This window comes from Salmo salar, chromosome ssa16, assembly GCF_905237065.1.
Source record: "Salmo salar chromosome ssa16, Ssal_v3.1, whole genome shotgun sequence".
NCBI lineage: Eukaryota > Metazoa > Chordata > Actinopteri > Salmoniformes > Salmonidae > Salmo > Salmo salar.
The window spans coordinates 9492670-9507437 of record NC_059457.1 but is presented as its reverse complement, the minus strand read 5'-3'; the positions used below and the strand labels follow the sequence as shown (position 1 = coordinate 9507437).

Here is a 14768-nt window from a genome sequence, read left to right as displayed (position 1 = left end):
AACAAACTAACTGTTCACTTATAAGTTCTCTTAAAATTACATACAAAAAACCTCAACAACTGTGGGCTTTCTAAGAACATTTGTTTCTGTGTCAATGAGCGAAGGTCCAGGACAGGTCAGTGCTTCACGTGTCAATGACATGTGAAGGTTGAAGGTACAGTGGGTGGAGGCCGACAGGAGGATGTGGAAGAAGGGTGGAGGAGATGTCCTGCTCAGAGAGAGAGAGAGAGGAGCTCACCCGCTCCTCATCCTTCTCCTCCCTTCCACTATCCCCAGACTAGCACAGGATGTGAGGGAGGGGGTAGAGTGTTCCCCAGGGGAAAGGGACGAGACGGGAGGTCAGGAGAGACAGGGTTGGTTTAGGGCCCTATCCCACGAAGGACCCACTCCTGCTGGAGATAAGAGCAGGAGAAAAAAAGAGCTGAGCCTGAGCGAAGACCCTAATTCTCTGGTGCCCCAGGAGTGTTGTCGCCCTTATTCTGAGCTTTTCTCTCTCTCCTTCACTCTCTCTCTACCACTCGCCAGTCCATTCCGTTCTCTATTACCTTTTCACCATCAATTATTTCATGACATGCATGTCAACAAAATATGGAAGCATTTGACTTACTAACTTATGCCTTCCGATGGCCCTAAAATCATGGGTGCCATCATCTTTATGCAGATTGGTGTTCTCACTCATACAGATACCTTGCCAATGTTTCAACTGCCTTGTATTTTGTGGCTCGAGGCCAATGGTAATATGTGTTTGTGTGGAGGGCTGGCATGATTCAAGTCTGTGAAGCCATGACTCACTGGGCACAAACTGGTTGAATCAACATTGTTTCACTGTAATTTGTCAAATTATTGTGATTGGAAAATACATTGGATTTGAAAAAGGTCATCAAGTGTTGTTTTGAGGGTGAATGTTCAACCACAGGATTATGTCATGGTAACCAATTTTCAACATAGTCAAACCTTGTATAAAATATGTTGAATTTGCACCTTTGAAACAACGTGAGATTTTCAATGTTATATCCACTAGCATAAAAAAATTATAGGTTTGGCAGCACCTCCTACTGGAGAGTTGATCTAGCTACAGCTATCCCGTTGGTCTCCCATCCAGGGTTTAAACCAAGCCCAGCCCTAGTTAGCTTTGACATTTGTCACTGACTACTACCAATGTGTTAACGTGAGAACGATTATTGAGAGATCTCCACCTAATAAGAAAATAGATTCACTGTTGCTATTGAAGTCATTCCAAAGGGTAGGTTTAACAGAGCAAATGAAATGTAAGTCATACAGTATATCACCAATGATACTATTTAGGCCTATATAGCATTTGTGAAGTAATTAACAGGTATTATATCAATTCAACCCAGGGTTTAACTAAAAATATACAACGAGTGGGTCTAATCCTGAATGCTGATTGGTTTCAACCGCATTCCAGCCGGTGTCTACTCCACAAGTTACCATCGGTTAAATCTATGACATTAAAATACATATTTAATCTGTTCCATCTGCCTGAGCAATCCACTGTCTCATCAGCCCAGCCAGGCAATTTATAAACTTGATCTCCACTATAAAAAGCATCTAGACATTATCTCACATTTCTTTTAGACTAACATTTGTATCAAACTTGTTGTCTGTTTCTCAGACGTTTGCAACATTGTTTCAATATTGAAAATCGATCTCCTGCTGTCCCATAGTAATGAAAGTGTCGAGAGTCGGGACGAGACAGACAGACAGACAGACAGACAGGCAGCATTTCTCAGCCAGTCGAAATCATGAATCAGCTGGCATCATTTTTATGGATATATACAAAAAATATATATTGAACAAAATGTACAATAAAGCGCAGCTAATTTGCAGTCTTTCCAGCTTTAGTTTGAAGTGATTGTGTTAGCTGTGTTGTTAACTAGCTCCTCTGAACAACAGTGTTCTGATGAGTGAGCACATTTTCTATTCCAGGCGAAATTGTGCCTCATTAGCTCATTGTTATGAATGTATCCAAATAATTGTCACTAGAAAACAGCTTAAACAAATGCAAATGCAGCTACTTTTCTGTTATTCTGGCTGCAATTTTTGACGTGAGGGTAAATTAGCCATAGTTGGCTAGCTAGCAAGCAAGAGATAAGAACGTAGCCAGCCATTATCGCGATTGAACATTTAAAACGAACAACTGGGTCGCGTCCATAGATACAGAACTAAAAGACTGAATGACGGGGTCGCATCCATAGATACAGAACTAAAAGACTGAATGACGGGGTCGCATCCATAGATACAGAATGACTGGGTCGCATCCATAGATACAGAACAAAAAGACAAGGACTGGGTCGCGTCTCTAGCAACCTTAGATTTGTGCAAGGATGAAATAGTATGAATATATTCATCTAAATAACGGTTTTAATGAAAATATGTCAATCATTATTTGAATATGTTGGTAACCCTTTATGTAAAAGTGATACTGCACTTGAAGCCGGTGTTTGGAGAATAAACTAAGCAAAAAAAGAAACATCTCTTTTTCAGGACCCTGTCTTTCAAAGATAATTCGTAAAAATCCAAATATCTTCATTGTAAAGGGTTTAAACACTGTTTCCCATGCTTGTTCATTGAACTTTTAACAATTAATGAACATGCACCTGTGGAGCGGTCATTAAGACACTAACAGCTTACAGACGGTAGAAATTAAGGTCACAGTTATGAAAACTTAGGACACTAAAGAGGCCTTTCGACTGACTCTGAAAAACTCCAAAAGAAAGATGCCCAGGGTCCCTGCTCATCTGCGTGAACGTGCCTTAGGCATGCTGCAAGGAGGCATGAGGACTGCAGATGTGTCCAGGGCAATAAATTGCAATAAATGTCCGTACTGTGAGACGCCGAAGACAGCGCTACAGGGAGACAGGACGGACAGCTGATTGTCCTCGCTGTGGCAGATCACGTGTAACAACACCTGCACAGGATTGGTACATCTGAACATCACACCTGTGGGACAGGTACAGGATGGCAACAACAACTGCCCGAGTTACACCAGGAACGCACAATCCCTCCATCAGTGCTCAGACTGTCCGCAATAGGCTGAGAGAGGCTGGCTGAGGGCTTGTAGACCTGTTGTAAGGCAGGTCCTCACCAGACATCACTGGCAACAACGTCGCCTATGGGCACAAACCCACCGTCGCTGGACCAGACAGGACTGGCAAAAAGTGCTCTTCTCTGACGAGTCCCGGTTTTGTCTCTCCAGGGGTGATGGTCGGATTCGTGTTTATCTTCGAAGGAATGAGCGTTACACCGAGGCCTGTACTCTGGAGTGGGATCGATTTGGAGGTGGAGGGTCCGTCATGGTTTGGGACGGCGTGTCACAGCATGGGACAGTGTGTCACAGCAAGCTCGGACTGAGCTTGTTGTCATTGCAGGCAATCTCAAAGCTGTGCGTTACAAGGAAGACATCCTCCCTCATGTGGTACCCTTCCTGCAGGCTCATCCTGACATGACCGTCCAGCATGACAATCCCACCAGCCATACTGCTCGTTCTGTGTGTGATTTCCTGCAAGACAGGAATGTCAGTGTTCTGCCATGGCCAGCGAAGAGCCCGGATCTCAATCCCATTGAGAATGTCTGGGACCTGTTGGATTGGAGGGTGAGGGCTTGGGCCATTCCCCCCAGAAATGTCTGGGAACTTGCAGGTGCCTCAGTTGTTGAATCTTGTTATGTTCATACAAATATTTACACATGTAAAGTTTCCTGAAAATAAATGCAGTTGACAGTGAGAGGATGTTTCTTTTTTTGCTGAGTTCATACACTGAGTATACCAAACATTAGGAGCACATTCCTAATATTGACTTGCACCCCCTTTTTTGACCTCAGAACAGCCTCAATTCGTCAAGGATGCTGGCCTCCAATCTTTCCAACAGTTGTTTCAGGTTGGCTGGATGTTCTTTGTGTGTTGGACCATACCCAGCAGCGTTGCAGTTCTTCACACAAACCAGTGCACTTGGCACCTTCTACCATACCCCGTTCAAAGGCATTTAAATGTGGAAAGAGCAGGTGAAATTCTTCGGTTGTGCAAACCCACAGTTTCATCAGATGTCTGGGTGGCTGGTTTCAGACGATCCCGCAGGTGAAGAAGCCGGCTTTGGAGTGTCAAGTCTACTCCCGCTCCCCCACTCCGGTGCTCGATGTCGCCGGTCTACTAACCCACATTACACTTGGCAACCATCATATGGGCACACCTGCTCCCCATCGTTAAACACACCTGGACTTCATCACCACCCTGATTACTCTCCCTTCATATATCCCTCAGTAAGTCTCAGTCATCAGGCAGTATTGGTTTGGGTTACGTTCAGTACGCTTCTGCTGTCTTGTATTAGCTTCATGATGATGATGATGATGATGATGATGATGATTATTAAACTCACCTTCTGCACCTGTTTCCTGACACCCTGCGTATACATTACATGGAGGTCCTGGGCTGGTGTGGTTACACGTGGTCTGTGTTTGTGATGCCAATTGGGTGTACTGACAAATTCTCTAAAATGTCGGAGGCTATTTATGATTCAATTCAATTCTCTGGCAGCAGCACTGGTGGACATTCCTGCAGCCAGCATGTCAATTGCACACTCCCTCAAAACTTCAGACATCTGTTGCATTGTGTTGTGTGACAAAACTGCACATTTTAGAGTTATTTTATTGTCCCCAGCACAAGGTGCCCCTATGTAATGATCATGCTGTTTAAACAGCTTAATAAAATGCCACACCTATCGGGTGGTTGGGTTATCTTGGTAAAGGAGAAATGCTCAGTAACAGTGAAGTAAACACATTTGTGCACAACATTTTAGAGAAAGAAGCTGTCACAAGCGTCGATGAAGGGGGACCAAAACGCAGCGGATAAAGTGCTCATCTTCTTTTATTATTTAAATAAAGTGAACACTTAAACAAAAAATAACAAACTGACAAACAGTTCCATAAGGCACACAGGCAATACAGAAAATAACCACCCACAAAGACACAGGAAAAACAGGCTGCCTAAGTATGGCTTCCAATCAGAGACAACGAAAGACACCTGCCTCTGATTGGAAGCCATACCTGGCCACACATAGAAAAAGAAACATAGAAATAGAAAACTAGAACCAAAATCCCCTAGAACCAAAAAAACACAAAACACACAAAACAAACACCCCCTGCCACGCCCTGACCATACTACAATTACAAATGACCCCTTTACTGGTCAGGACGTCACATAAGCTTTTTGTGCATATGGAAGCTTTCTGGGATCTTTAATTTCAGCTCTTGAAACATGGGACCAACACTTTACTTTTTTCCGTTTATTTTTTTGTTCAATATGTTTATATTCCGGATTCTGAAATTGCTGACCTCATCATGATTAAACCTTGTTTTTTTCAGAGTTCTCAGTTGTCTTGAAAGCAACATAAATCCAGAGAATGCCAGATTTGATGACACAAAGGACTGCCGCGCCACCTTCCTGTTCAAGTCAGCACAGCACAACAAGGTGAGTCCAAAAACATTTTGTATGCTGCTGCATAAATGATGTAATATGCCAGGGAGATATGTATTGTCACGTATACTCCCTCTCCGGCCTCTAGGTCGTCAGGCTGCTGATTGTCCCGCACACCTGTCACCATCGTCTTGCGCACCTGCGCCTCATGACACTCACCTGGACTCCATCACCTCCTTGAGTGAAAAGAAGGAAGCCTGTACAAAATAAACATATTTCAAAGGCAAAGAAATTTACTTTTGGTCCTGAATACAAAGTGTTATGTTGGCAAACCCAATAAAACACATTACTGTACCACTCTCCATATTTTCAAGCATAGTGGTGGCTGTATCATGTTATTATAAGGGCACAGGGCGAGACCCAGATGCAGACACGAGAGGCAGATGGTTCAAGTTGCTGATATTTATTATAATCCAAGGGGCAGGCAAGAGAATGGTCGTGGACAGGCAAAAAGATCATAACATGGTCAGAGTCCAGGAGGTACAGAGTGGCAGGCAGGCTCGAGGTCAGGGCAGGCAGTATGGTCAGCAGGCGGGTTCAGAGTCAAGGCAGGCAAGGGTCAAAACAGGGAGGACTAGCAAAAGAGAGATAAGAAAAAGCAGGAGCACGGGAAAAAACACACTGGTTGACTTGACAAGACAAACTGGCACAGAGAGACAGGAAACACAGGGATAAATACACCGGGGAAAATAAGCGACACCTGGAGGGGTGGAGAGAATCACAAAGACAGGTGAAACAGATCAGGGCGTGACAGTTATGGGTATGCTTGTAATCGTTAAAGACTGGGGAGTTTTTCAGGATAAAAATAAATGGAATAGAGCTAAGCTCAGGCAAAATCCTAGCTTTAAACCTGGTTCAGTGCTTTCCACCAGACACTGGGAGATTAATTCACCTTTCAGCAAGACAATAACCTAAAACACAAGGCCAAATCTACATTGGAGTTGCTTACCAAGAAGACAGTGAATGTTCCTTAGTGGCCAAGTTACAGTTTTGACTTAAATCTGCTTGAAAATCTATGGCAAGACCTGAAAATGGTTGTCTAGGAATGATCAACAACCAATTTGACAGAGCTTAAACAATTCTGAAAAGTGGGCAAATGTTTCACAGTCCAGGTTCGGAAAGCTCTTAGAGCTTTACTCAGGAAGACTTGCAGCTGTAATCGCTGCCAAAAGTGATTCTAACATATATTGACTCTGGGTTGAATACTTATCTCATCAAGATATAGTGTTTTATTTTTTATTTATTTTTTTACCAACATTAGAATCTTTCTTCCACTTTGACAATGTAGAGTATTTTGTGTAGATTGTTGACAAAAAAGAGCGAATTAAATCAATTTTAATCCTACTTTGTAACACAACAAAATGTGGAAAAAGTCAAGGGGTGTGAAGGCCCTGTATCTCTGTGCAACCAATAAAATGTGAATTGATTTGATAAACCGGTGTCCCCTCATTGCATTTGTTTGCCTTCTATCTGAACATCTGCGATGTTCTTTGGAATTTCCGATAAAAGAGCGTTTCCCTGTCAATGCCCAGTGCAGATGGTTACTTTACTATGAAACTATTGAATAGAAGGAAACGCAAGTCACTGACATTTTCCTCCCCAGAAGGCCACTTCCCTTTGACGCCTCAGCTCATCTGTCTGTATCTACCGGACGCGTCAAACCATTACAAGTTGTAGACTAAAATGGATACTTTGTTTTTCCTTATATTTATACTTTTTCGATGTACTTCGTCAAGTAAGTAGACTAACTTTTAAAGTGAAGATGTCGGTTAATTTACTTGCTTATTATTAGAGTAACAACCACTTTCTTGTGCGTAGGCCTGAAGATATTTAACAACGGAAACTTTAGTTAATCCTCATCTATACAGGGAGGTCAGTCAGTGAAAGAATGTTTGATTGAGGTTATTTCAAATATTATGATCAACGTAGTCTCTCACTGTAACAATACATAGTTCATTCTTTCTTTGGCATAGAAAATATGTATTTCATTTTATATTGACCATCGTATACCATTTTACAGGTAGCCTAAAAAAATAAATACAATTTAAATTCACCCAGTAGGCTTGAGATGTGGATTGTTAATTAATAACAAATTACGTCAATAACAAATTACTTTCACCTGTTTTATTTAGCAACACCTAATGAAAATTCCTAGTGTAAACCTGTAGACTTTTTTAGGCCGTAGCTATTTGAGAAATGTTTGGATTTATGCATTTAAAAAAAATGACATTACTAACCTGCTTTCAAAATATTAATAATGTGGCTCTTAATTCGTTTTTGGAACATTAGTTCTTCAGTCTTTCAACGATTGTTAGTCTCCTGGCCTATTAATTCACCTTCAATTTGCATCTCCCATTTAGACAGTTTCCTTATTGTGCACACACCAAAGAAAATGTGCCTGTCTACCCACAAATCGGCCGTCATCCTTAGAAAATGCAATGTCGCCAGTCCCTATCAACAATGGGAATGGACGGACGATATGAAGCTGCATCACACGCAATCATCGAAGTGTCTCTGGGCCAACACGAGCAGTGCGATACCTCTGCACGCTCGCCTGGCCTCAATCACCAACTGTGACAGCGCACATGCCTGGAAATGTTACGACGAACAAGGGACTTTCGGGTTAGCGGAGAAGCCCATGTACCTGAAGAAACAAGGTATACGCGTTGTGATTAGAGGAGATCCGAGGTATTCCAACTGGACAAAGCACGAAGAAGTCGACTCAGGAGGAGGACAGGTGATGACACATTTATGCTCGCGTAAAGGTGAGTGGTCTTTTGAGGAATTATCGGGCTATGCCCTCTGTGTTTAGCTACGTTCTACTGATGAAATTAGGTTTACCAGTCATATAGGCCTACAGTATTTAAATATATTTGTGTATTTGGCTTTGGGCTATCCCTTCGTTTGCATTCAGCGAATTATTGATGTATTTATTTCGGCTATTTGAAAATGTTTATAGCCTCATAGTCACAGTTATGTATGTGAAGTCAACTACCTTAGCAGTAATAGTAGCCTTGAACATTATGACTATATAATATTTCCTCCGCTGAAGTTTGATAAGAAAACATAATCTTGTAAAACGATAAGGCCCAACCACAGAATAGTATCCTATCTCTATGGGCCCAACAAACCCATTATGACTTAAATGACCTTGTTTTTCTTTACAGTAATGTAGCCGATGGTCATTTTAAACCAGGGAAAACAGAATAATCACACGGACCAAATCTGTAGCTAAACTCCTACAAATGACTCCACACCATGTCAATGTTGGACTTGTCTGACATTGGTCTGGTGTGAGTGCATGAGGAAAGGCAGAGGATGACACTCTTGATACTGACTTCCCTGCACATGGTTGTCAAGTTATATCAGCCCAGTCAGTCAGGAAGAACGTCAATGTTCTTCCTGTGACAATATGGCCATTCGGGGGACATATGAGTGTCTCTCAATGTCCCATTTGATGAAAAATACATGCCACAATGTAACAGGTATTGTTTAATATTTATTTAGACCAAGTCGATAGAGGCCACCTGTTATTACAACCATGCATGAAACCAATAGGGGAGAGTGGGGTACAGTATTATTTCTCACAAAGATATCTACATATATTTCAGGATGTTGTGTATCCCTGGAAATAATCAGAATTTATGTAAATATTACAGTTTTGAAAACATAGCTTGTCCAAAAAAAGTGGTCTCTTGGCACAACTTAGCCTGGGTATTTTTTTTAACACTTATTTATTAGTTCCAAGTTGGGCTTTCAACACTTACAGAAATACAATTTTACTGTTTTTCAACCATTCCAGGGTTTTTCTTTATTTTAAAGAAAAACCCTGGAATGAGTAGGTCTGTCCAAACTTTTGAGTGGTACTGGTACTGTTTTCTGGGTAAATAATTAGGATGCAAAATGTTGGGATCACTGGTATTGGGGTAACGGTAATCTCAGAGCTATAGCGCAGTACTGAGCTCCAAAACCTTTGTATCTCAGCACACTCCTACAGGCAATGATACAAGGTGCATAGATGCATGTTACATTTAACAAACAGGTCTGTGATATTAGGGTCGGTATCAGGTAAGTTAAACCACCTACAAATGTCTCTACTGAATGACACATTTTTATTTTATTTTTTATTTTATTTAACCTTTATCTAAATAGGCAAGTCAGTTAAGAACAAATTCTTATTTACAATGACAGCCTACTAAAAGTCAAAAAGGCCTCCTGTGGGGACAGGGACTGGGATTAAAAAATAAATAAAGGACAAGACACACATCACGACAAGAGAGACAACACAACACTACATAAAGAGAGCCCTAAAGACAACAACACAGCATGGCAGCAACACATGACAGCACAGCATGGTAGAAACACCACATGACAACAACATGGTAGCAACACAACATGGCAGCAGCACAACATGGTAGCAGCATAAAACTGGGTACTGCTTAGCCGGCCCACAGGAATGGAATGGTCTACCATATCAAATGCTTTGGCCAAGTCAATAAAAATAGCAGCACAACATGGCTTAGAATCAAGTGCAATTGTGACATCATTGAGGACCTTTAAGGTTGCAGTGACACATCTATAACCTGAGCGGAAACCAGATTGCATACCAGAGAGAATACTATAGACATCAAGAAAGCCAGTCCATTGATTTACCATGTCTATCTTTATTTCCCAAACACAATTCAACACAATCACTTTTTTTTGTATTTTAATCATTTAAGCATATTTTAACAGTCTTTAAACCTAACAAACACTTTGTACTTTTGTTTTACACTTTTAAAATAGGCCAGGCCCTGTTGTTACCTCATATCCCAGCGATAAACGCCTGGGAAGAAAACACTTAAATTTGCTCAACTTGCCATTGGCTCAACTTACCGCAAGACAAACATTTTGACTATATTAGCTAACACAGCTACAAGGATGCACTTTCATGCTCCACCTCATTTTGAAGCTTATAGAGACCCCAACTAATGCATAGAACAACCTTAAAATGATCTACTGTGGTTTAGATACAAGCATCATGAAACCTCTAACAGGGGGCGGCAAGTAGCCTAGTGGTTAGAGCGTTGGACTAGTAACCGAAAGGTTGCAAGATCGAATCCCCGAGCTGACAAGGTAAAATTCTGTCGTTCTGCCCCTGAACAAGGCAGTTAACCCACTGTTCCTAGGCTGTCATTGAAAATAAGAAATTGTTCTTAATTGACTTGCCTAGTTAAATAAAGATGAAATAAAAAATTTGACTTGGTGAAAATCTGTTTTTTTGGACTAAATTACCACTTTTTCCATGTGGTTTCTTCCTTCAGACTCCATGAAATGATGACCTCCAAAATATTGGTCAAATGATTAATTTTGTGTATGGTTTCCTCGAAACAAGGGTGGCTCAACTTATCACACTCTCTCCTACCCATCTATTTATTTCACCCAAGTACATTTGTTACGTTAAAAGATGAACAACATGATAATAAACCATCTATTACCATGTTATTTAAAGAGCATTTAGCGTTTCACTCAGGAAGCAACACCCACATCAAAGCACAGAGGTGTTCAGGAACTGAGGGGGAAATTCTTTCATTTCCCTTTCATGAACACCTAGGCTGGGCGAGAGTTATTACATTTGCAATGCATACAGTATCTTGAATTTATTTCAATGCTATTTTCTTATATTATTCCAACCATCTGTGTATACCTCTAGTCACAATAACCCCTCTTTCTTCTAGGGACCACCACCATCTCAACCACCAGAATGTATTTATCCACACACAAACCTGTGGCATACACCAGCACTGTCCACACCATCCGAACGGCCCCTGTAACAGCCATAAACACTCACTCTTCCTCAAACGCTATGAGAACCCATAGTAGGACCACCCGTCAGATCTCTATGTTAAGAGTTCCCATCACAACGCCCAACAATGTGGTGACCTATGAGTCTGACATCGTCAAGACTCAGACGATGGGTTTCATTCCCAGGTCCGTCTCAACGGGCATCGCGACATCTGGGACAGCTCTCAACGACAGCCATGATTTTATCTTGTCCAGTCCTGCTTTGTCCACAACTGACTCTGCCATGGACGAAACGGTGAACGCTGCCACCAAAAATGCCCTCCTCGACTCGAGGAACGAAGCCAAGATTCCATCAGTAAACCAAACAACTTCCAGTTCCACACCCCCTAATGTAGATGAGCTGGTGTCAACTACCACGACCACTACTGTGGTTTCCTCTACAATTTCCTCAGTGCCCAACTCAAGTGCTATGACTGATTCACCATCCACTTCTGCATCTGTAGTCGTTACCTCTGATGCTAAAGTCCCAACTTCTGTTGCTTTACCAACCGCTACCCCTGATTCCATCTCTAATTCTTCTGCTACCACCACACCTACCGATACCACAACATTGTCCACAACTAGGAAAGTACCCCCCAGAAAGACTGTGGTTCCATCTACAACCAAAACCACAACAACGCAGACTACGACAACCGCTGCCCCTCCTACTCCTACTACTCCTACTGTCGGCCAAACCACTATGACTACAGCAAATCCCATTATAAAAGTAGCCCCGCCCACAACCGCCATAGCCTCACCCACAATAACTTCAACTCTGCCCACAACCTCCTCAACTCCACCAACAACATCTTCTACTTCTCCCATAACATCTTCAACAGTCAAGATTACAGCTAAAACCACAAGGAAAATAGCCCCACCCACAACCTCCACATCCCCACCCACTACCTCTTCAACTCCACCCACAACCCCTCCAATCACATCTACAAATTCCCCACCCATGACTACTACAATGCCTCCTACAACAAACCTGCCCACAACTACCAAGACTTTGGCCACAACTACCGTAACCACAACTACTGCAACCACAAGCACAACTACTACAACCACACCCCCAACTACCACACCCAAAACTACCACAACCACACCCACAACTATCAAAACCACACCCACAACTACCACAGCCACTTCTACCACAACCACCCCCCCAACTACCACACCCACAACTACCAAAACCACACCCACAACTACCAAAACCACACCCACAACTACCACATCCACTTCTACCACAACCACACCTACTACTACCACAACCACACCCACCACAACCACACCCACTTCTACCACAACCACTCCCACTACAACCATAGCTCCACTCACAACTACCACAACCACACCCACAACTACCACACCCACTTCTACCACAACCACTCCCACTACTACCACAACCACACCCACCACAACCATAGCTCCACTCACAACTACCACAAACACAACTACCACACCCACTTCTACCACAACCACTCCCACTACTACCACAACCACACCCACCACAACCATAGCTCCACTCACAACTACCACAACCACACCCACAACTACCACACCCACTTCTACCACAACCACTCCCACTACTACCACAACCACACCCACCACAACCATAGCTCCACTCACAACTACCACAATCACACCCACAACTACCACAACCACAACTACCACACCCACTTCTACCACAACCCCTCCCACTACTACCACAACCACACCCACCACAACCACAACCATAGCTCCACTCACAACTACCACAACCACACCCACAACTACCACACCCACTTCTACCACAACCACTCCCACTACAACCATAGCTCCACTCACAACTAACAAAACCACACCCCCAACTACCACAACCACACCCCCAACTACCACAACCACCACACCCACAACTACCACAACCACACCCCCAACTACCACAACCACAACTACACTCCCAACCACACCTACAACCACACCCACAACTACCACAACCACACTCCCAACCACACCTACAACTACTACAACCACACCCACAACTACCACAACCACACCCCCAACTACCACACCCACAACTACCACAACCACACCCCCAACTACCACAACTACCACAACCACACCCCCAACTACCACAACCACACCCCCAACTACCACAACCACAACAACCACACCCACAACTACCACAACCACACCCCCAACTACTACACCCACAACTACCACAACCACACCCCCAACTACCACAACCACTCCCCCAACTACTACACCCACAACTACCACAACCACTCCCCCAACTACTACACCCACAACTACCACAACCACACCCCCAACTACCACAACCACTCCCCCAACTACTACACCCACAACTACCACAACCACTCCCCCAACTACTACACCCACAACTACCACAACCACACCCCCAACTACCACACCCACAACTACCACAGCCCCACCGACAACAGCTCCAACAACAACTACTACAGTACCGACTACGACCACAGAGTTGACCACCACCCAACAGGTGAGTGATGATGACAGTCACTTGAAATGAACGTTTAAATTGATTTAGCGTTTGTGAAATTCCATAAAGAATGCACTAGATCATAATTGCATACAGATTTGGATGGGGGACATTAAAAGGCTGTGAAGCTTTGAACAAACCTGAAAGAAGGGCTATGGTAATGGATAACAGTAATATAGAATATAGACATATTCAAAAAGTATTTCAAGAGAGAACATTCTACAAACACAAAAGTAGGCTATGAAATACACCCATGCCAACTTTTAGCCTGCTGTATCCTATGGATGTTAGTTTAGGTGGACCATAAGGTCTTCAGAAAGAGAACGTCCAAGGCAAGCAGGAAGGAAAGAAGGGTGCGGTGGGGCAAGAGGAGGGGAGACTGCTCAAGGTGCTGTTGTCCAGACTCAAGTGAAAGTTAGGGCTGTGAGAAATACAGTAGGCTATTTGATTAGAATTTAGGCCATGTATGAATTTATAGACAGTTTCTAGACAGAGGGCTGAAGTGGATGCTTTGATATGGAATACATTTCCTGTCTACCTGACGCCAGTGATGGTGCAACCTGAGCATTGAGGACTGGTGTAGGAAAAGTATTTAGCCTAGAGATTTATTTCATTTATTTAACCAGGAAAGTCAACCTAGAGTCAGCCTAGAGATTGAAAAGGACGAGATGGTAGCATGGGAAGAGACTGCGTCGTCGAAAGAGATGCCACGCTTTGTAAGGCGGGTGTCACTACTCTAACGCCTCCAACATGCCATTGTGAAATTCTGCATCTAAATATACATTGTTATTTCACGGACCGATTATGACAACCAATGTTGGAATATATTTTATATTTGTTCTATTATTTATTGACCTAACATATCTAAATCAGCGTCCGCAATGTTTAGATGTTCAACTGTTATTTTGATACTTTGTTTATGGTGGAGTTGTATCAAGGTGAGTCGTGGTTAAAGTA

The 14768-nt window shown here is 42.9% G+C and overlaps 2 protein-coding genes across 3 annotated transcripts in view; both read left to right on the top strand.

Annotated features, from left to right (window-relative positions):
- The first annotated feature begins 5592 nt into the window (after positions 1-5592).
- LOC106573146 (uncharacterized protein PB18E9.04c) lies at positions 5593-14223 on the top strand. The gene is made up of 4 exons (XM_014147857.2): positions 5593-7223; positions 7849-8253; positions 11206-12638; positions 14128-14223. The coding sequence occupies exons 1-4, from the start codon at positions 7172-7174 to the stop codon at positions 14221-14223; spliced, it is 1986 nt and encodes a 661-aa protein (XP_014003332.1). The 5' UTR covers positions 5593-7171.
- Positions 14206-14768, top strand: part of LOC106573126 (receptor-type tyrosine-protein phosphatase beta) — a 37210-nt gene continuing 36647 nt past the window's right edge. The window contains exon 1 of one of the 2 annotated variants that reach the window (XM_045696902.1): positions 14206-14749. In XM_045696902.1, the coding sequence (XP_045552858.1) occupies positions 14693-14749 (57 nt within the window). In that variant the 5' untranslated portion in view covers positions 14206-14692. The remainder of the gene's footprint in view (positions 14750-14768) is intronic. The other variant, XM_014147845.2, reaches the window with a different exon arrangement.

Bases quoted from the DNA above. Each gene is read 5' to 3' on its own strand.
- LOC106573146 (XM_014147857.2), top strand. From the start codon at position 7,172: ATGGATACTTTGTTTTTCCTTATATTTATACTTTTTCGATGTACTTCG. The intron at 7,224-7,848 runs GTAAGTAGACTA...TCTCCCATTTAG, and splicing joins TTTTCGATGTACTTCGTCAA to ACAGTTTCCTTATTGTGCAC. The intron at 12,639-14,127 runs GCTCCACTCACA...TAAGGTCTTCAG, and splicing joins CCACTCCCACTACAACCATA to AAAGAGAACGTCCAAGGCAA.